Here is a 22,590-nt window from a genome sequence, read left to right as displayed (position 1 = left end):
AATTGTAGGATAGTTTGGCCATTAAAATGCTTTTTTATTAGATTTCTAGCGAGAAGTGTATATTATACTTTTAGAATCCACGTCCAGTCGATATGTAGGATCTATAGTTTGATAGATATTATAAAGATGATCTGAGGTATGCGGCAGCCTCCATGTAAAGTTACGGGTTGAAAACAGTATTTTCGGTCTCATAGTTTTCATAATAAAACCAATGATCAAATGATTTAACAGTGATATCTGCAGTACTCATCCACTAAAAAACATCAGTTTATATTTGTTAATTATACGACATTTATTGGTTTAAATTGTGTCCAATGCTTTTGTGTTTTTCCCATAGGTTTTTCTCTTTCGATTCTGCGAGACACCTTTCTTTTTTCAGAGGTTTTGATAGTCTAAAACATCGAACGACACCCATAATCCTGGATGTTTTAGCCGCAATGCACATCGGGATATGTTGTTTATGCAATATGAAATCGGAAAATATATATAAAAAAACTGGACCCGTCCAATTCCGTCCCGCTTCGACCATTACTGGTCAAACGCACCTTCACTTTGGACTATGTGACTGTTGCCAGCATCCATAGGAAATTAAGAATCAGTGATCTGCTTATTTATTTATGAGCGACTAAAAGGCCTTAGGCCTATTACAGCCGTATCCTATTGATTGATTGATTGATTGATTGATTGATTGATTGATTGATTGATTGAATTCCAGTTTTGGAAAGTCTGCCGTCGTTCCATTCCATTTCAAAGAGCTGTTTGACGCTCGGCGTAACCTTGTCGCACTGCCACTCCAAAATCCAATCACAGAGCTTGAGGACTAATCACGGGGTTTGTAAAGCAAGGCAGATGTAGTCCCAAACGATAGCTGGGGATTCTGGGTAGTGTAGTGTCTTCAGAAACTCTGTCGTGTCTAAACTCCCAAAAAACTATTTGTTTCTCAGAATCGAAGGTTAAAAACACAAAAGCATTGTACACAATTTAAACCAATCAATATTGTGTAATTAAGAAGGATAAACTGATGTTTTTTAGTGGATGAGTAATGCAGATATCACTTTGTAATCATTTGACAGTGAGGGGAATACTTCCGGTTTTATTTTGAAAACTTCAATACCGGAAATATTGTTTTCACCCCGTGAGGGTTGACGCTAACTTTACATGGAAGCTGCCGCCTATACACGTTATCCTGGCGAGACCTCAAATCTTCTTCGTAATATCTATCAAACTATAGATCCTACACATCCACTGGACGTAGATTACAAAAGTACAATATACACTTCTCGCTAGAAATCTAATAAAAAAGCATTTTAATGGCCAAACTATTCCACAATTTAGGATTTTCTAGAGAAGGTTATTTGTGAAGAAACAACCCTCCGTAGCGTTTGCAATCAACGGGAGCATGTTGTTTCTTACACGACCGCTAGAGGTGCTACACTTTAAAACGTGACTGGGTCGTATTAAGCAGCTGAACAATCGACCCACAGTATATGGTCGTTTTTTTTGGAGGACAGGCTGCTTTATTTTCAACCTTCCTATTTCTAAAAAAATATACTATAATTTGTTTTAAAAGTAATGTTAATAGAAAAACACTTGTCCAATGTTCAAGAAGCTGAAAAAAATGCAAATAAATTCATGACATTGTTAGTTTTGTGATGAACGGGTGATTATACTCCATTCATTATTTCCTTCTCAATACCGATGGAATATCTCTCAGCCTGAGGGAACTTGCACTCGGCATAAGCTTCACAAAACAGACACAACTCTCACTCTTGAGTGCACAGGGAAAGACTGCACCCCATACTGAATCTGGACCCTCAGGACAATTATTTCCTTATGTGAAAGAAAGAAAACAATCTCTATCCCGAACCGGAAAGGTACATTTGAACATGCACTCCTTTTTCAGCCTCCTACCAGACAATGTGACTGAAAACAAACAAGCTGATAAGTGTGTGGTTTTAGATGAATGCATAAAACTTACCTGCCACAACAATCAGATGAAAGGTGGAGTTACTACGTCCTAACTTGTTCTGGGCTCCACAGGAATAACTCCCACTGTGTTCAGCTCTGAAGTCAGTGATGGTGAAGATCTCTCCTGAAGCTTTTGGAGAGTCTTCATCCTCCTTGTACCAGGTGTAGTTAGCTGCTGGGTTAGCATCACTGCTACAGGTCAGAGTCACTGAACTGCCCTCCTCTATCTCAGCAGAGGGACTCACTGACACAGAGGGAGGCTTTGGAGAGTCTGGAGGAAATACAATAAATCAACAAAATATTACAAATACATCATGTTGAATTGAGTATTGAAATGAGACATAGTTATTTGTGTGGGTGCTTCTGAAATATGGAAGTGTTTTTGACTGGTTTTGAGCTTAAAACAACAATTATGTTGTTTACATATATTTAGTTTCCTGTATTACTTCTGGTTTGAAAACCCTGGACATAGATTTGGGAGCCGATTGTAAACATGAATGGATTTTCATCATCTCCTGTAGCTGACTCACTGAGACAGAGGGAGGCTTTGGAGCATCTGGAGGAGATAACATGAACACATTTCACATTTAATTCCACAGTGGAAGATATTTTAAATGAGAAATAGTTTAACCCTTAGATGCCCGAGTGACTGGACCCTACACTCTTCCATACGTGGGTCAAAAAGGACCCGTTTTAGAATAATATGTGTTTTTATGCTATTTTTGTCATTTTTGTTCAGAAACATCACTTGTATAAAATGTAGTATTATATTTGGGTTCACATTAGAAATATTTTATATTTAATATTTCACTATTTATAATTTTAGAAAGATTTATTACATTTTGGAAAAAAACGAAATTCCATAGAAAATGCATGCGGGTCATTTTTGACCCAGTTATGGAAGCTTGGGGTAGAAATACAAAAACTACAATTTCTTTATATGTATAACATTTACATTTTCAATTTGAATGGCATGATTTCCAAAACATGTTTGAGGAATAGCTGGAATATGAAATTATATGAAATGTAATTAAAAAGATACTTCACGAAAACCACCTCACCGGGTCAAAAAAGACCCACTTATGCATCTAAGGGTTAATAAAACACAGAGTGGGTGGTTCACTTGATTCCATCCTTTATCAGAAATATAAACACTTTGAGGGAAAGTGTTCATCTTTATGTCATGGAAGAAGTTTCCTTCATAATTCACTCGTTTATTCTTCTTTCTAGTAGCATCCCTCGTAGCAAGATTATATTTGATCTATTTTAAAATCAAACAGAAAACCTAGAGCCCTGGTTCAGTGTCTTTGCACACTGCCATGTCTGCTGGCGACCTCTGGTGGGTAAATAGATAAATGAGTGCAATGATGATATATGTTATACTGTATGTTAATGTTATTATGTTAGTGGAAGACTTTGAGTAAACTCACACACTGAAGGAGAGGGGAAGTCCTCATATCCCTTCAAAGCACAGGAATAACTGTCTGCTGACTCATATCTGAAGTTTGCATAAGGAGATGTGTCTTCCTTCACTTCCTGTCTGTTCTTAAACCAGATGTAAGAAGCATGACCAAGTGGACAACTGCTGAGACACTGAAGGTGAGTAGACAATCCTGATCTGCTCACCTGCAGCTGGAGATCTGAATAAAGGTAGAATTTCACAAAAAAAACATCAATCATGTTTAAATATAGAAATTAAAATAACATTTTAAATATCTCAGAAGGACATTTTCAGATACCTGTGACGGACAAACTGACTGGAATACCCCAGAATACATCTTTGCTTGTTGTGAACCTGAACCTGTACTCAGCTGAGTCGCTCTCTGTCAGGTTTCTGATTCTCAGAGTGCAGATGTTGTTTTCACAGAGATCCTCTACACGACCTGCATACTCTGAGGCTGTGGTCAGATTTACAGATTCACCATCTTTCTTTTTAAACCAGAATGTTCTCTGTACTGTGTTTTCACCACCTTTCCATGTAGATGGGTATGTGTAGCTGCAGTTTATCTCCACTGATGATCCGTTCACTGCACAGATCTTAGTAGAAGTGTAAGTCACTCCCCAGCCATCCTGACCCTGAATCACTGAAACAGAGAGCACACCAGAAACTAGAATCAAAGTGAATAACTCAAGTTAACAATTGGTTAATAACAAACAGTGCATCAAACTACAAATGAGTTTATGGAGTTTTTGTAACAAGAGCTTCAAGATCTCCAATATCAGCAGACATTATAAACATGAATCTATCTAACTAGAGCTGAACTGATAATGAGAAACATATCATGTTTTTATGGAAGTTGAGTTTCTAAAATGTAAAACATATTTAAGCAATAGCTTCGCGTCGGGCCGAACCACGCCCCTTAGATGTGATATAATGAGCATATATCACGGCCTGTCGTGAGATATTGCTTTTATAAAACGGTTACCAAGTGTGGCAATATGAAAGAAAAATACACACTCTAATTTAAATAGTTTTTATTAGTAAATAATTATGTTCAAAATAAAATAGTCCCTCCGTTGCCTTCTGCACAAAACATAGTGCAAGGTGGTTGCTATGCAACAACACTAACAGCAAGCGAACATATTAGACAGAGAGCGTTGATCCATTATTTGGCTGTTTATTTACATTAATGTGTATGTTGCTGTTTATTGTGCATCCACTGAAAAACTGTCCAGCATCAGTAGCATGGCTTACGTGGTCACTTGTATAGGTTGAGGTTGTTCGAGGCTGTTGCTTGGCGTGGCGAGAATATTGCTCCACTTTCTCCGGTCCCCGAGATTGGGCTTCCAGTAGCTCTGGAGAGAGCTTTCGCACCTGTGGCCACTAACGGTCATAATTTCTCTGCTTTGTTTCAAGACCCGCATCAGAAAGCTTTTGAATGGTGGTACTTTTCCAGTTGGTCTACCTGCTCTTCAAGTAGCTCTGCATGTCGTAGTTTAGGTGCTTTTTTTCAGGAGATAGGCACTGCTCAATCCACTCCTCCATACTATAGTAAGACCCCCCCGGAGGTCGAAGTTAATCTTAAATGTTTCCATTTTATGCTTTGTAAGTTTGTTTCGTAACGGAAGAAATTTAAATATATTTATAAAACTGACAAGTCAAATCAAGCAATCTGATTGGTCGATAGCGTTTTTGCGGACCTCTTTGATTACAGATTTGAAAACATCGTTGCTTACTTTAAAAGTAGCACAATTCATTATGTCAAAGCTTGGAAAGTATCTAGATATCCCTGCCCTAATGCCAAAGGAACTGCATACTGAATATGTTTTTGCCGTTTGATGTCTATGCGTAAAATCAGATTGCTTGATTTTACTTGTCCGTTTTATAAATACATGTTATACACTAGAGAAGGGGAGCACATTAAGTCACCTGTTAATTCCTTTGAAGGGAGTTGATAACTGCTGCAAATACTAATTTATGACTTTGTTGCTAAATTAAACCAGACCATCAGTCCAAACACAATGTGTTAAGATGCCTGCATGAACAGTAAAAGATTAGGAATATTATTCAATGTACAAATATGTGCTTTTCTTGTACAGTTCCCTCTCTGTTCACTCAGAGTTAGTCAGGTTGCTGATGAGTTAAGTGTGAACAATTCAAATAAATGCAGAACACTGAGGTGTGAGCAGCTTCTGTCTGATATACAGATAAGAAAAAGAAGAAGACTGCTTTAAACTCAGAGCGTGGAAATATAACACTGAGGTCAGAGAGGAGAGAAGGAACTAGAAGGGTTTGGTGCAGAGTGTAAACAAGAGAGAAGTTGAGACAGTATGAAATGATTAGTGAGAAAAATAGCCCTCGAAAACACAAACATTTTTATGAAAACGACAGAAACATTTTAACCAGGCTCATCTTAAAAATACAACATAGCAAAATGTTATAACATGAACAGGGGGGAACAGTTATGAATGAACAATATTCTCAGTTTGAAGCGTGTGAGAGTAATAAGCACACAGACAAGTGAAAGTTACATTGACCAACACAGGAAAGATATTAAAAAACTCCTAAAACTTGGTAACATCTAAGTGTTTCAACAAAGCTACACAAAAACATATATTTGGAATATTTCTGGAAAGTTTGCATTTCATCCAACCCCGATCCACTTATTTCTACAAATGACCCACTTTTACAAGTCCCACATTTCCCAGAATCCCCTCTGTTCATGTGATGAATGTAAGTGTAGATGTACAGTACCTGACACAGAGAGCAGGAAGACAACTAATCCACTCGCTGCTGCAGTTAGACTCATAGCTGGTCCTCTCATCTCTGTGAGACTATAAAACATGTCAGATTAAATAATGTTCACAGGAGGTATACAGAATCATTACATCAATAAACTGTTTCTACTCACAGTGAAGGAGGAACCATGTGTTCAAAGATGCCTTTCCTCTGAAGCAATGAGCAGAAGACGGATATCAGGCTGTTAATAGACTAGATTTACTTCCTCTTTAGACGATTAATATGCATGATGAGCCAAATGCCAGTAATACCCACTACACAACGTTTTATTGTTTTTAAAAAGTATACACGTTAAAAGAGACTACGGTTAAATATTTGTTTCACTGCTGATATAACACTAACACCAGAAAAGAGCATTTCAATTAAGAAGAGAAAAACAGTTGATCTCTCTGAGCACTGAGGACGTCACACAGTCTGCAGGTGTAGTGAAGGAACAGGAAGGCATTGACCTGTGAACCCATGAGGCAGTTTGACTGAACAGGATGAAGAGCATATTATTAATTATAAGTGTTACGTTCCCTCCTAAACTAGGGTACAAAGGGAAGTAACAAAACACAAAAATAACCGGGCGAGAGAAAAAGGAGAGGAAACTGATTGCTGAAGCCACAAAGTGATGATTTAATTATTAAAAAAGAAAAGAGGCTCGCCAGCCAATTTGCAAAACAAACTTAAAGTAACTAAGAACAACTTTCTTCTAAAAGAAAGTGACTAAATTAAACAATACACAAAAAGGTAAACTGGAGCACATTTCCTAACAATAAACAAAACACAGGTTAAACTAGGCCTCACACAGAGACACTACACCACACATGCTGCACACACGCAGCCAGAGGAGAAGGAGAGGGCCACTGCAGCCTTCCTCAGGTCCTTTAAGGAGCCCCTGATTGGGGATTGGGACCTGGGGGAGAGGCTGCACCTGGAGACAATCAGGGAGAGAGAGAGACACACACACACACACACACACACACACACACACACACACACACACACACACACACACACACACACACACACACACACACACACACACACACAAGCACCAACTGCAGCACGTAACAATAAGAGAGGATGGAGAATGCCATTTCATTGTTTTTGATTTGTAGGAGGTGTGTGGTGCAGTGGGTTGAGTGTTGGTGTTCGGATCAGGTGGTCACAGGTTCAAACCCCAAGACACTTCATCCCAAATTGCTCCTGTGGTGATTGTCCACAGTATTGAGTATGTAAGTCGCTTTGGATAAAAGTAACATGTAATGTTTCTTCTCTCTTATCTCTGTGGTCAGGTTACTTAATTCTTTTGAGAAATGCAGAACTTCGAGACGTGGGAAACTTACATGCCTGCCAACATGAACCACTCACACATGGACTGGTAGGAGAGACAATGTTTGATAGATGTTGATTAGAAAACAATACTTTAAATGACTTTGACTTGTTTAAGTGGATCAGTTAGAAAAGCAGTGTGCAGAGATGTCTTACTAACAGAGACGTTAACATTTGACAACAGACCGCACAGCATGGAACAGACTTCATGATGAACCATCAGCATGGCTAGATGCCACTGGAGGTGAGATAGGAAATACATATTTTTATAGTTTTGGTGAAATGCCCCCAAAGAGACTTCCACTAGAAAGGAGGGAGCTCTCTGAGTGATGAAGCCTGAATGTGCAACAGTTAAGATCCCCCACTAGAGGACAGTGAAACATCAGATACTGAACAGGACCAACACTGATAGACACTTTAACATTTTATAAATAATCTGCTCTTTAGTCTTTAACCATGACATGCAATCCATTACACTTTGGAGGTCACACACAGCATATTAGACAACAAGCTCACACCTGTGAGCAACATTGACATATTACACAGCATCAAACTCTTTAACAAGCTTTACTTCAATAACTGAGGATGAAGGGATGTAAAAATGAAAGGATGAATGGAACTAGAGAGGGAGGGTTTAACTGATGAAGGGTTTAGGGAGAAAGGGATGAAGGGATGAATGGATGTGGGGATTAAGGGTCGAAGTTATGTAGGGAGGGAGGGGTGAAGGGAAGTAGGGGGGGGGGGGGAATGGCCGAAGGGATGAGGGGAGGAAGTGATGAAGGGATGTTTAGATGAAGGCTCATGGGAAAGAGGGAAAGAGGGATATTGGGTTTAAGAATGAGTTATGGGAAGGAGCATTAAAGGGATATAGAGGTGAAGGTTCAAATGAGGGGGGGATGTAGAGAGGAAGGGATAAAGGGATGATGGGATGCAGTTCTGAAAGTGAGGAGGAAGGGATGAAGGAACTATTGGATGAAGTGAAGTAGGGAGGAAAGGACCAACTCGCAACATCCCAGATTATATTACAAATCTATTTCACTGTGTCTCGTTTGATCCTTACGGTGACACACAGTGGCAACTTGAGACTTAAACCAAAGCAACATTTACTTGATGTTTTTTGTATAAATTAGTGAATGATATAAAGGTTTTATTATAACAAATAAATACAGAAAGAAGCTGAAACCTTTCTCAACTCATATGTTTCCAAGTTGTCCGATGATCCATTTCCTTGATATAGAAGCTGGCTTTTATTTTTATTAAACACAGAAACACTTGAAAAATGTTGCTAGTTGCTAAAAGGGTGCTTCTGTTTTCATGTTGATTTAAATATGTTACAATCTAAAGTGGGCATGGAGTAAAATGAGATGTTCCTGGCAAGCCAAGAAGCTGATCAGGATTTTTCAAAGTTATTTATTATGTGGAATAAAAAAACAATTTCACAAGACTTTTGTAATATCAACAACTCTGCATATAACAAATAAGCATGTACACATAGTTGAAGCAGTAATATAGAGCACCTGACCATCGGCTGGTCTTAACGATAAATCATGTTTGACACCTCGACATGATTCACTTCAAGCTGCCAGCAGCTCATTCTCTAAACCTACAAGCTGCTGCTGCTGAAAACTGACTAAAGAAGCTTTAAGAGTTGAAGGTGAATATATCCACTTTGCACACATCCTGCACAGCCTCGCTCTCCACAGGGACATTTCAACGTCCTTCTTCTTTGTTTCCATCAGGTGAGCATCTGAAGAACATCACAGAGACTTTGTGTAAAGTTACAGCTGGAACTGTGACTCTAAATGTGGAGTGGGCCTGTTTGATCTGATGCAGGAGGCTCTAACCTGAGTGGACTTCACACCATGTCTCCCTGCTCCTCTGTGTCTTCTGTCTGTGCTGCAGTGTGTGAGACGTTCTCATACTCAGGATCAGAGTCCAACTGATGAAGAGAGAGAAGACACAATTAGACCCTCATTCATGAAACCTGCATATACTTTAAGATTTTATAAAACATTTTTCACATTTTAAAGTTGATGCCAATTATTTCTTGGCTAAATTCTTTACTGGTTTCAAATCAGGAAGTTGTCTTTAATCACAAGTTCTCTTCACATTGCATTCATGAGCCACAGTATAGCTTTGAGGAAGGGGACATGTTGTCAATAGGTCTGCTCTCTCTCACCTCTATCTCTTCAGGTTCAGGTGCTTCAGTGGTGGAGCGCAGAGCTTTCTTCTTCCTGGATTAAGGACAACAACAAATACAGATTTTATTTCATAACAGTAAACTAAAAGATGGTAGAAGGATGTTTAAACTGATGAATTTATATTGCTGTACCTCAAACACAGACTCAGGAGAAGCACAAGAATCAGAATCAAGACCCCCAGAGTCGTCCTGATGATATTCACTATCATTGTTGAACTCCCTAGAAACATGAACACATGTGTGATACTTCTAACTATAGATTGATAAATCACATAGTCAGTGTGATCCACCTCTGACACCATGGAGGTTCCTCCCTGAACACTGACATGTTGAATATGCTTGGGTTGCTTCATATTACAAAGTGAATCAGGTCTGGTGAATGTAGAGAACTTACCTGTTCCAACACTCAGATGAAAGGTGGAGTTACTACGTCCTAACTTGTTCTGGGCTCCACAGGAATAACTCCCACTGTGTTCAGCTCTGAAGTCAGTGATGTTGAAGATCTGTCCTGAAGCTTTTGGAGAGTCTTCATCCTCCTTGTACCAGGTGTAGTTAGCTGCTGGGTTAGCATCACTGCTACAGGTCAGAGTCACTGAACTGCCCTCCTCTATCTCAGCAGAGGGACTCACTGACACAGAGGGGAGCTTTGGAGAGTCTGAAAGAAATGCAATAAATCAACAAAAATGAGTAAAAATACATCATGTTGAATAGAAATGAAAAATAGTTATCTGTGTGAGCGTCTGACTTTCAAAGTGTTTTTTGACAGGTATAGAGCTAAAGACAACAATTATGTTGTATATTTCGTTTTCTGTATTACTGCTGGTTTGAATACCCTGAACATACGTGCAGATTTGGGAGACAATTGTAGAAACAACTTCATTTTCATAATCTACTGTAGCTGCTCTCCATCTCATTGACCTACAGCAGCAGACTGTGAACAACGTTTTCATTGGTTGCTTGATGCTTTTTAAATCATCTGGGTTTTACTCACATTTCACATCAATAGAGAAGGGATCAGATATTGTACTTCCAAGCAGATTCTCAGCTCTGCAGTAATACTCTCCAGAGTCAGAGGACTGGATGGAGCTGAAGAGAAGCTCTGGTTCTGTAGTGAGAGGAGGAAGTTTCCGATTTCCATCCTCCTTGTACCAGGTGTAGTTAGCTGCTGGGTTAGCATCACTGCTACAGGTCAGAGTCACCGAACTGCCCTCCACTATCTCAGCAGAGGGACTCACTGACACAGAGGGGAGCTTTGGAGAGTCTGGAGGAGATAACATGAACACATTTCACAAGATATTTTTAATGAATAATAGTTTAACAAAACACAGAGTGGGTGATTAACTTGATTTCATCCTTTATCAGATATCTAAAAACTTTGATGAAGCGTGTTAATCTTTTTGTCATGGAAGAAGTTTCCTTCATAAATAGTGGAATGCTGTATTTTATAGTTCTTCAAATCTTTATTCTTCTTATTTCAGACAATACTTTGGCTCTCCATAACTTCAGCCTACTTTCAGCTACAGAAACCATTCAAATGTTAAACTATTCAGCCTTTTCAGGAATCGATCGGAAACCTTCAACTTTTTAAAAATAGTTAATCATTTTTGAAATATTCTTCTTTTTAAACTCTTTTTTTAACATGGAAGTCAATGGGACAACTCTTCAAATCCTCGTTTAACTAGACCTTACGCCAAATGCTTCTCCTTCCACATGCTTTCAGCAAGAGACTTCATTTCAACTTTAAAATGATCACAAGACCTTCAGCTATTCAATTCTTATTCAAATTATTTTTGAGATATTTAACTTAGTTTGGAGCTTGGTAAAGAGGCTTTCTTCAGATTTTAACATTAGAGTGGATGGAGCAGCTCGTTAAGTCTAGAGTGCTTTGATCAAAAAACAGAGTGGAGGACAGCTTGATATTTTCCACACATTTTTTTTGAACCTGCCATAATTCCCAAACCCTACACTCCAGAAGGACAATTTTTCATGGAAAAAAGTAGGAAAACCTCTCCTAGGTTGGAATATATAAAAAAAATTAAGAAAAAAATTAAACAAAATGCCTCTTGAGGGCCTGAAGAGACAAAAGGTCCACCTAGCTCCCAATTGATTCCCATGTTAAATTGTTCCAGATCTTTCTTCAGAGCAGAGAGAAGTACACTTTAGACAAACTGCTCTCATCTCCACATTTCACACACAAAACCCCCCCAAAAATCAGTTCATTGGGGTTCCCTGATGTTCACGGACTGGTACTTTTTTGATAGGAGCCATACTTTTTGAACAGGTGGCAAAATTGTCAGATATACTCCTCAATGCATTCTTATGGGACTCAGTGCTGCAATTGGTTGCCATGGTGTTGCTGGGCAGATTGGGGCCACAAACCTGAGTGACATCATCTAATCAGAGCAGACACGCCCACAGACAGACAGACAGACGGACGGCAGACGTAAAAAGGTGTTTTGATAACGTTGTCCCCATGGTAACCTTTGATCTCTGCACTTACACACACAGGTGTTTGTAAACATTCCTTCACTACTACTTACATTTAATATCTTTATTTAACTCCTTCAGCCTAATTTCAGCTGCAGAAACCATTCCAATATCAAACTATTCAGCCTTTTCAGCACATGATGGGAAACTTTCAACTTTTTCAAAATAGCTTTTTTAAGTCTTTTTTTCACATGGAACTCATTGCAATGCATTTAAGCTGTAAACATTTGATTCAAATCATTTCACTTTTCTGCATATCTCCGCTAAATTCAGCAACACACTTACTTGGTTTTTGTAGCTAAAAGCAGCTACCATTCAGCTAATAACATATTCAGCTTTTTCTGCATTTTCAGCAACAAATGTTCACAGTTTACAGCATTTGCTGCAGGAAATGCATTTTCTAGTTTTCGTTTATTCTTCTTTCTGGTAGCATCCCTCGTAGCAAGATTATATTTGACCTATTTTAAAATCAAACAGAAAACCTAGAGCCCTGGTTCAGTGTCTTTGGACACTGCCATGTCTGCTGGCGACCTCTGGTGGGTAAATAGATAAATGAGTGCAATGATGATATATGTTATACTGTATGTTAATGTTATTATGTTCGTGGAAGACTTTGAGTAAACTCACACACTGAAGGAGAGGGGAAGTCTTCATATCCCTTCAAAGCACAGGAATAACTGTCTGCTGACTCATATCTGAAGTATGCATAAGGAGATGTGTCTTCCTTCACTTCCTGTCTGTTGTTAGACCAGACGTAGGAGGTTTGACCAGGTAGACAACTGCTGACACACTGAAGGCGAGTAGATGTACCTGATCTGCTCACCTCCACCTGGAGATCTGAATAAAGGTACACATATAAAAAAAAAGATCAATAATGTTCATGTATCAACATTTAAATAAAAAGTTAAATGTTTTAAGAATACAATTTAAGATACCTCTGACGGACAAAGTGACTGCAATACCCCAGTATGTATCTTGGTTTGTTATGAACCTGAACCTGTACACAGCTGAGTCGCTCTCTCTCAGGTTCCTGATTCTCAGAGTGCAGATGTTGTTTTCACAGAGATTCTCTACACGACATGCATACTCTGAGTCTGTGGTCAGATCTACAGGTTCACGATCTTTCCATTTAGTGAACCAGCATGTTTTCTGTACTTTGTTAACTCTGCCTCTCCATGGAGATGGGTATGTGTAGCTGCATCTGATCTCCTCTGTTGATCCTTTCACTGCACAGATCTCAGTAGAAGAGTAAGTCACTCCCCAGCCACCCTGACCCTGAACCACTGAAACACAGAGCACATCAGAAACTAGAATCAAAGTGAATAACTTAAGTTAACAATTAGTTAATGAGACTCAGTAAATCAAACACATGTGTTAATGGGGTTAATGTAACCAGAACAAGCTTCAAGATCAAATTATCGACAAACATTATCATAAAAATGTTCCTGAACATGAATCTAACTAACTAGAGCTGAACTGAAAATAAGAATAATATCATGTATTTATCATAGTTGAGTTTCTAAAATGAAGAGAAGAGGAGCACATGTACATCACCTGTTAATTGCTTTTAAGGCAGTTTATAACTGCTGCAAATACTATCGTAATAATTTATGACTTTGTTCTTTCTGAATTAAACCGGGTAGAACAGATATCCAAACACAAGGTGTCAACATGCCAGAACATTACAAGATTAGGAATACTTTTATTTATACAGGTCTTTGCTTTTCTTGTACAGTCCCCTCTCTGTTCGCTCTGTGGTCAGGTTGCTGCTGAGGTAAGTGTGAACAATATCAATAAATGCAGAACACTGAGGTGAAAGCAGCTTCTGTCTGATATACAGATGAGAAAAAGAAGAAGACTGCTTTTAACTCAGAGCGTGGGAATATAACTCTGAGGTCAGAGAGGAGAGAAGGAACTAGAAGGGTTTGGTGCTGAGGTATGATCCTTAAGAGTTGAGTCAATATGTTAAGACTTAGAATAAGAATATCTCTCTAAATCACTTCAACTTAATAAAAACAGAGCTGGAGATTCTTGAAGTCGTCTTAAGAAAAAAACAGAGCAAAATGTTTTCACAGAGAGAGAGAGGATGGAACAGTTATGCAGACACTATATTCTCATTTTAACGCTTGTAAAAGTGATAAGCAATCTGATATTTGATGCAGATGATTGGAGCAAAGGAAAGTGGCAACGCACGACAAGGTCTTCAGAATATCCATCAGAAAAACTAGTAACGTCTTTGAGTTTCTACAATTCTACACAAATACATTTAAAATGTTTCTGCTAGGTTTGCCTTTGACACAAAGCCATCCCACTTATTCCCACATGAGACCTGGTTTTACAAGTCCTACATTTCCCAGAATCCCCTCTGTTCATGTGATGAATGTAAGTGTAGATGTACAGTACCTGACACAGAGAGCAGGAAGACAACTAATCCACTCGCTGCTGCAGTTAGACTCATAGCTGCTCCTCTCATCTCTGTGAGACTATAAAACATGTCAGATTAAATAATGTTCACAGGAGGTATACAGAATCATTACATCAATAAACTGTTTCTACTCACAGTGAAGGAGGAACCATGTGTTCAAAGATGCCTTTCCTCTGTAGCAATGAGCAGAAGACGGATATCAGGCTGGTTAACAACCACATATACTTCCTGTTTGGACTATTAATATGCATGATGAGCAAAACCCCAGTAAAACCCACTACACCGGAAAGTATTGTTGTTTAACGAAATCCAAACTTAAAGAGAGGTTCTTCCTATACCACTGAATCCAGAGAATAGCATTCAAATGAAGAAGAGAATAAAAGTTCATCTTTATGAGCACTGAGGACGTCAAATGATATACAAAACAAAGTCGGTACACACACAAAAGACAATTATAGACAGTTGACAAGCTCTTGGAAATAGTTTTCTATTAATGAAATACGTCTCTTTACTAAACCCTAGTGGCAGCAGTGTGGAACTGCAACTACATCAGCTAACTTGTGTTCCTCTGTAATATCCCAATGTGCTTTTCAATAGCAAACATGTATATTTGTACTTAATTAATTCATATTAATTTGAATATTAACATAGATCAGAAAACATAATGCATATATTAACATTCAGAAACATCAGGGTAAAAAATACAGTACTATTAGTTATTAGAAAACAGCTGTTTATTACATTACATGACATGTCACTTGTTAGACGCTTTTATCCAAAGCAACTTAAATACTCAATACTGTGGACAATCCCCACAGGAGCAATTTGGGGTGAAGTGTCTTGCCTCATTTATAAAGGGATATACGCTCAGAAAATGGCGTACGCCAGTTTCTACGCAATGCTTGCGATTTATAACATACTAACTTGACGGGGAAATGTGCGGTCCTCCACGCAAACTCTAACCCATGCGTACGCAGTAAGCACAAAAACGGGAGAGACGAGAAACTGCGACACCATTGGCAGAAGGAAAAATGGAGAGAAATATGTGGAAATAATACCATAAATAAAATGTTACCTCTCATGTATCATATATGAAGAATTCATTTTCAAACATTGATTAAAGCCAATCTTTAAATGATTTTCATTAAAACATAACTTAGAGAAATAAATAAATACGGATATTGTAGTGCCGAGAAACGGGAGTCGGAGGCGGTGTATCAAAGGTACAAGCTAGACTTTTATTTAGCATCAGAACACACATGTGAACAGCTTTAAGCCCGGGAAGTGAAGACCGGCGGAAACAGGAAGTCCGGTTCACTAAAATGTCCGTTCAGAACAATACCCCAACCCATAGATCCGTGGATGAATAATGTCAATCACCACACAAGCCCCCCAGAATTCACCCACAGTCAAAATCCTCGCGCCTGGGAGGAAATACCACCCGACTCCGGCGCGTACCGACCAAAGGGGCCGAGGAGGGCGGGGCCGCAGGCGAGGGCAGGGGCGCCAACGAGGGCGAGGGCATCCCTACAGTGGGCGGGGGGCGGGCTATGGGAGGGCGGCCCCAACGTGGGGGCAGAGCCAACTCCAACGGCTTGGAAACGTCCACGTGAGCAGGCTTAATCCGATCAACGGACACAGTCTCAGGCCTGCCACCAACGACGTCCACCACCAGGCTCTTGTCCCCGTGATGTATGACCCTGAACGGACCGTCGTAAGGGGGCCGTAGGGGACCGTGGTGGGCGTTGTGGCGAATAAAAACTAAATCCGCCGACCGTAATCCGGGCATGAATGTCCCGGCGGTCTCCAGCAGGGAGGAGCGCTGCCCGGCCGCAGACCAGGGCACAGTGGCGGTGGGAATGAATTCCCCGGGGACCCCTAGTGTCTGGCCATAGATGAGCTCTGCCGACGAGGACTGCAGGTCTTCTTTGGGGGCACACCTGAGGCCGAGCATAACCCACTGGAGCTTATCCACCCAGTTGCTGCCTGTCAAGCCGGCACGCAGTGACGCCTTCACGGATCAGTGAAACCGCTCACACAATCCATGCGGTGGTGCAGTGCAGCTTGACCCCCAAACCCACAGCAACAGCGTTCCACAGCTCCGAGGTGAACTGAGAACCGCGGTCAGAGGAGAGGTCAGACGGGGTCCCGAAGCACGCCCCCCACGTGCCGATGAAAGCACGGGCGACTTTGGAAGCTGACGTCGAGGTGAGGGGAACGACCTCGGGCCAGTGGTTCGTCCTGTCCACCATCATAAAACCGTGAGAGGGGGGGAAGCGGACCTACGAGGTCCACATTGACATGGTCAAACCTCCTCTCAGGAACCGCAAAAAGTTCAAAAGGGGCCCTAGTTTGGCGGTGGACTTTGGCCCGTTGACAGGCCACGCATGAGTCGACCCAGGATCTCACGTCTTTCTTAAGCCCCTGCCGCACAAACTTCTGCGACACCAACTTCACGGACGGCTTCCTACCGGGGTGGGAAAGATTTTTAACCGCCACAAAAACGGGTCGGCGCCAGTCCGCAGGGACTAGCAGTCGAGGCTGGCCGGTGGAGACGTCACACCACAGCTTCGCGCCCGAGTCACCGACCGTAACCTCCTCCAGGCGTAATCCCGTGACCGAGGCCTTGAGGGTCTGGACCCCGTGGTCAGAGGTCTGGTCAGCACCCATGCGGAGGTAATCGAGGCCCAGCTGCACAGCTGCGATGACCGCTCTGGAGAGGCAGTCCGCGACCACGTTAGACTTGCCAGCGATGTGCCGTATGTCCGTGGTGTAATCGGAGATGTACGAAAGCTGGCGTTGCTGTCGGGCGGACCACGGCTCGGCCACCTTGGACATGCAGAAGGTAAGTGGCTTGTGATCCACGAACGAAGTTGCGCTGACGGCCGACAGAAGGCGACAGTGGCCGCTAATGCAGTTGTGTGGTTCTTATCTGTCAAATAATCACACACGACGAAGAAAAAATACCGGCCACACGAAGAGAAGGGATTAGACGCCGCGACAGACAGGAGAATGAAAAAATATGGATAAAAATCAAAGAAAACTAAAAGAAAAAGGTGGGGCCGAGAAGGCAAGAGAAAAAAAGGTGAAGTCACTCGCAGGTGAAGCATATACATGTCGGAAATTGACAGACCTTTTTGGCAGCAGCGCTGTTACAAGCACGATCAGCAGCAGCTTAGAACAAGTGCAAGATGATGAAGAGAATGATGAAGGCGCAAGTTCAGATATACAGCCAGCCTCCTGCGTTCATGATGAGGGACAGAGTTGAGCTGCTGGAAGAACCAGCTCAACTGGCACATTCAAGTGCAGGGCAAGAGCAAGAGGTGAGTGAGAATTATCCCTTGAACTCAGTGGCGTTTTCTCCTGGAGGCCAAGGGAAGCCAGGCTTCCCCTGTTTTTTTGGATTATAGTTATAATTTAATAAATAAATAAAAACACTTTGTTCAGTTTCGGTAATTATTCTGCTGGCCCATCTCTCCCCCATTCTCATTGAGTATTTTACAAAGAGTGAAACAGCGCCCCTCTAGATGTTATGTTGAAACAGTAGATTGCACTCTCTGATGCGAGAGGAGGCCAGCCGAAATTAGCTTCCCTTGGTGAAAACAAATTGAGGGATTGACCAATCAGATCAGGCTCACGTCATGCCTCACAATCCAATCAAATCGCATGAACTTCAGTTCGTACTGTAACAGTCATCACCGCCCTTAAAAAGTAGCAAGTAACTGAAGCAAGTGCAATTATGGAGGGTGGAGATTTGGAGTATTTCATCAAAAATAATTGTACTAAGCTTCCGCTACAGCAGCAACTAAAAATGAAATCTGATGCCGGGTTGATAATCAGGCCGTGTTGGTTGAGCCTCACGAAAAGGATCCGGAGATGTGCCTGGTGCTCTTCGGAGGAGGAGCTGGCGACAAGGATGTCGTCTAAATAGACTAAGATGAATGGCATGTCTCTGAGCACTGAATCCATCAGCCGCTGAAAGGACTGAGCTGCGTTCTTAAGTCCAAACGGCATACGCAGGAACTCGAAAAGCCCGAACGGCGTAATCACCGCAGTTTTGGGGACGTCCGAGGGGTGCACCGGAACCTGGTGGTAGCCCCACACCAGATCCACCTTGGAGAAGACCAGCTTGCCCACCAGGTGTGCAGAGAAGTCCTGGGTGTGAGGAACCGGGTAGCGGTCTGGCATAGTGGTGTCGTTAAGGCGGCGGTAGTCACCACACGGTCGCCACACGGTCGCCAGCCACCGGGACCATGTGAAGCGGCGAAGCCCAAGGGCTGTCTGAGCGGCGGATAATGCCCAGACGCTCCAAGTTGACGAACTCTGACTTGGCGACTGCCAGCATGTCAGGGTTGAGCTGCCGGGCCCTAGCGTAGACTGGGGGGCCTTCAGTGTCAATGTGGTGCTCTACCCCGTGTTTAGTAGTGGCAGCGGAAAAGGTCGGGTAACTCACTGAGAAGGTGCTGAAACTTGTCGCCCAGTGAGCTGGAGAACACGCTGAATGACGCCTCGCCGCGGGTACATGTGAACGAGGCAAACGTCAGTGCGTCCACCAGGCGGCTGTTCTTGACGTCCACCAGCAGTCCGTGAGCGCACAGGAAGTCTGCGTCGAGCAGGGCGAAGGAGATGTCAGCCGTGACGAAATCCCACTTAAACCGCTGACCCTCGAAGCACAGGTCCACTGTATCCGTGCCATAGGTGCGAATAGGGGTGTCGTTAGCGGGTGTTAAAGGTGGGCCATGGCCCCCACCGGCGGCATCCTCCACGGTAGCCGGCAGGACGCTCCGCTGGGCTCCTGTGTCAAAAAGCAGTCTGCGACCAGAGAGGGTGTCCCTGATGAACAGGAGCCGGTTGGATGTGCCCACGCTCGCGGCCACTACCGAGCGCAGGCCTTGGCATTTCCCGTTACCTTGTAGGTGCAGGGGGGACGGCACATATTCGCTTTCGTCCCTGTAGCGTGCATGGTAATAACACAGGCCAGGGCTAGAGTTGCTGACGTCAGCCCCGGAGCCTCTGCTAGGTGGCATGCCTGCTCCAGGGAAGGTGCCGCTGCGTGTCGGGGCCAGCACCTCAGGGGTAAAATGCTGGGTGGGCAGGAAGAAAAGCGTGGGGCTCAGTAATAGCCGTGTTAGCGAGCGCTGTCTGAATATGCAGCGGCATGTGCTGAAGAACCAGTTATATGAACAAAAAAATGAGGTTCTTCCGTACCCAGCAGGCTGAGCATCATTTCCATGTGGTCGGAAGGCTTGTTGTCCCCCAGGCTATGAATAGCGAGCAGGCGTCGGGCCCGTTCCGACCGTGACAGCTCGAAAGTCTTTAGCAGGAAAGCCTTGAACACTGCATATTTATCCTGGGCAGGGGGAGATGTAATTAAGCCCACCATCCGGGTCGCAGTGGAGCTCCCCAGCGCCGAAACGACTTGAAAATAGCGTGCAGCGTCATCAGTCACTCCCCAGAGGGCAAACTGAGCCTCCGCCTGAGAGAAGCCCGGGAAGCGAAGACCGGCAGAAACAGGAAGTCCGGTTAACCAAAATGTCCGTGCGGAACAATACCCCAACCCATAGATCCGTGGGTGAATAATGTCAATCACCACAATATGTTATTTAAAACCACCTTGAATATGTTGTGTTAATGTTATGAAATGTTTTCTCATAAATGATGCGGTAAGCATGAGGTCAGAATTACGTCTAAACTGACGCCGTGTTGCATTTCTATTGTATAGATACGAGCATGGTTTTATATACTATCATTACATTACATTTAGCTGACGCTTTTATCCAAAGTGACTTACAATAAGTGTGTTCGACCAAGAAGATACAAACTTGAAGAAAACAGAATCATAAGTACATCAGATTTCATAGAGCCAAACATTTCAAGTGCTGCTCAACTGGCTTTAGATAAGCCAGTCCTTTGTTAGTATATAAGTGCTTTGTTAGTAATTCTATCGCTCGAAGTGGAGTCGAAAGAGATGAGTTTTCAGTCTGAAGAAGATGTGTAAGCTGTCTGCTGTCCTGATTTCAATGGGGAGCTCATTCCAACATTTTGGAGCCAGGATAGCAAACCCACGTGTTTCTGCTGATGGGAACTTTCATGTTTAATCATGTTTTATGCCGTTCGCCGCCTACTTGATAAGTCACTCGTAAAACACAGGATGTATGGAAACTAAGAACACAATATATCGTAAATTGTACAGCTAAAATGTAAAACGGCGGCTTTGGTTGAGCGTTGATCAACAGATCAAGGGGCGTTGGTGAACTCCAGTACGAAACCCGCCTCGGCCGCCACTGCGTCAGGCCGTTGCGTCCTTTAAAACACTCTGCCCGCATTTGCTCCTGTGGGTAATGTCCACAGTATTGACATATACATGTCTAATATGTGTAATATGTAATTGTAAAGCGCTTTGAGCACCTGTAGAAGCACTCTAAATAAAAAATGTAATCCATCATTATTATTATTATTATTATAATAATATAACACAACACATTAGTTGTATTTCCTTTAACTGGTGGATTATGGATATAAAGTTGCTGATCGACAGCTGGAACAGAAACCACCAAATACAAAACAATAATTCAGATCCAGTCGTCATGACTACACTCCGGAGGGATTCCCCGATCATTTCTTACAGTTTCTCATCATGGGGGGGTCTCCTGTCCCCGGTACAAACACACTGCCTGAGGAAGGCTAGGCTATAGGCGGGTTGACACCAAGTACTTTTCCCACAATAGTTCATGAGAACTCAGTTCATCAGAACTGTTTTAGTTCTGATGAACTAAAGCAGATCGCGTTCACACCGCAATGAGTTCCTGGGTGTGGATTAGGCAAAGGAAGCCGCTGACGTCACTTCTTCTTCTTCTGCTTTGGGTTTGCTGGCGGGCCGTAAACCACTTCACGGCATATACTGCCACCCCGAGTCCCCGGCCGGAAGTCTCCGGAGTTGGGGAAGGCTTCAGTAGAAGCTGCTGGGAGTCCCAGCAGCTTCTACTGAAGCCTTCCGAGTAAATCGCCAGAACGCCGACACATCCTCATCTCCACCGCTCCCATGTTTTCTTTTGTGTTGCCATAAATTAGTCTCTCTGCGTTTGTTCGCTGGGCTAATGCTAATGCTAATAATGCTAATGCGAGGATAATAAAATGGCGGCTTCACAAAACTTTTTGGGATTTTTACGGGGCGTAAAAATGGTTCTGATGAACTCATTTAGTTCCTGGGGCTTTTTCGTGTGAACGCAAATATATCGTAGTTCTGATTAACTATTGTGGGAAAAGTACTCGGCTTATGTGTATTTTTTTGGCATTAACCTTTTTCGGACCCCTATTTATTTTGGTGATGATCCGACTTCCACGCTGCAACTCTGGTTCAAACTGCATCCACCATACAATATGATTTATCTCGACCTCCCCATAATAACCTAAATTTGACACGGTGTGAGATGTTTTTTTTAGCTGTTCTGTCGTCATTTCCTGCGATCTTCTTCATGCAGTCAGTCAACATGAATGAATGGGCGTTTCTTTGACTATTTATAGGCAAATATGGGCGTTACGTGAATCCCGCAAAAGCTACACCGCATTTCGAATCGATTGTGATTTATAAAGGGAAACCGGCGTAGGAAGAGTACGCAACGTTTTGTGAATCGGAAAAAATGTCTGTACCTATTTTTTTGCTTTGTACTATGTAAGCAGACTTCCCACGTGAATCCTACGCAAGGCGTTATAAATGAGGCCACTGGTGTGTACCATGTCTCCACGACTAACAAAGTCAGGCTTTGAAAAAAGAAAAGAAAGGAGAGAAAGACAAGAGAGAGGGACTAAAGGGCGACAGTATGTCACCCAGTTTTTCAAAAGAAAAGGTGGGTGTGATCCATGAGTGGTGGAAATTAGTCTGTTAGTTAAGCGTAGTCCATTGTAGATAATAATTTACTAAGCTGACATTAAAGGTAGGGTAGGTAAAAATGG

At 42.2% G+C, this 22,590-nt stretch overlaps 2 protein-coding genes across 2 annotated transcripts in view; both read right to left on the bottom strand.

The window, feature by feature from the left end:
• Nucleotides 1-6,218, bottom strand: part of LOC307045269 (uncharacterized protein) — a gene marked incomplete at its 5' end in the record, with an annotated part of 78,264 nt that extends 72,046 nt beyond the window's left edge. The window contains 3 exons of the mRNA XM_079690809.1: nucleotides 1,979-2,140; nucleotides 3,708-4,052; nucleotides 6,164-6,218. Coding sequence (XP_079546935.1) covers nucleotides 1,979-2,140; nucleotides 3,708-4,052; nucleotides 6,164-6,218 — 562 coding nt within the window. The remainder of the gene's footprint in view (nucleotides 1-1,978; nucleotides 2,141-3,707; nucleotides 4,053-6,163) is intronic.
• Nucleotides 6,219-8,904: 2,686 nt separating this feature from the next.
• Nucleotides 8,905-22,590, bottom strand: part of LOC307045261 (B-cell receptor CD22-like) — a gene marked incomplete at its 5' end in the record, with an annotated part of 35,989 nt that continues 22,303 nt past the window's right edge. Inside the window, 5 exons of the mRNA XM_079690795.1 lie at nucleotides 8,905-9,272; nucleotides 9,370-9,464; nucleotides 9,705-9,759; nucleotides 9,858-9,945; nucleotides 10,120-10,380. Of these exons, the coding sequence (XP_079546921.1) occupies nucleotides 9,381-9,464; nucleotides 9,705-9,759; nucleotides 9,858-9,945; nucleotides 10,120-10,380 (488 nt within the window). The 3' untranslated portion in view covers nucleotides 8,905-9,272; nucleotides 9,370-9,380. The remainder of the gene's footprint in view (nucleotides 9,273-9,369; nucleotides 9,465-9,704; nucleotides 9,760-9,857; nucleotides 9,946-10,119; nucleotides 10,381-22,590) is intronic.

The sequence above is a fragment of the Notothenia rossii genome, assembly GCF_949606895.1.
Source record: "Notothenia rossii genome assembly, chromosome: 1".
Classification (NCBI taxonomy): Eukaryota; Metazoa; Chordata; class Actinopteri; order Perciformes; family Nototheniidae; genus Notothenia; species Notothenia rossii.
This window is presented reverse-complemented; position numbering and strand designations above follow the sequence as displayed.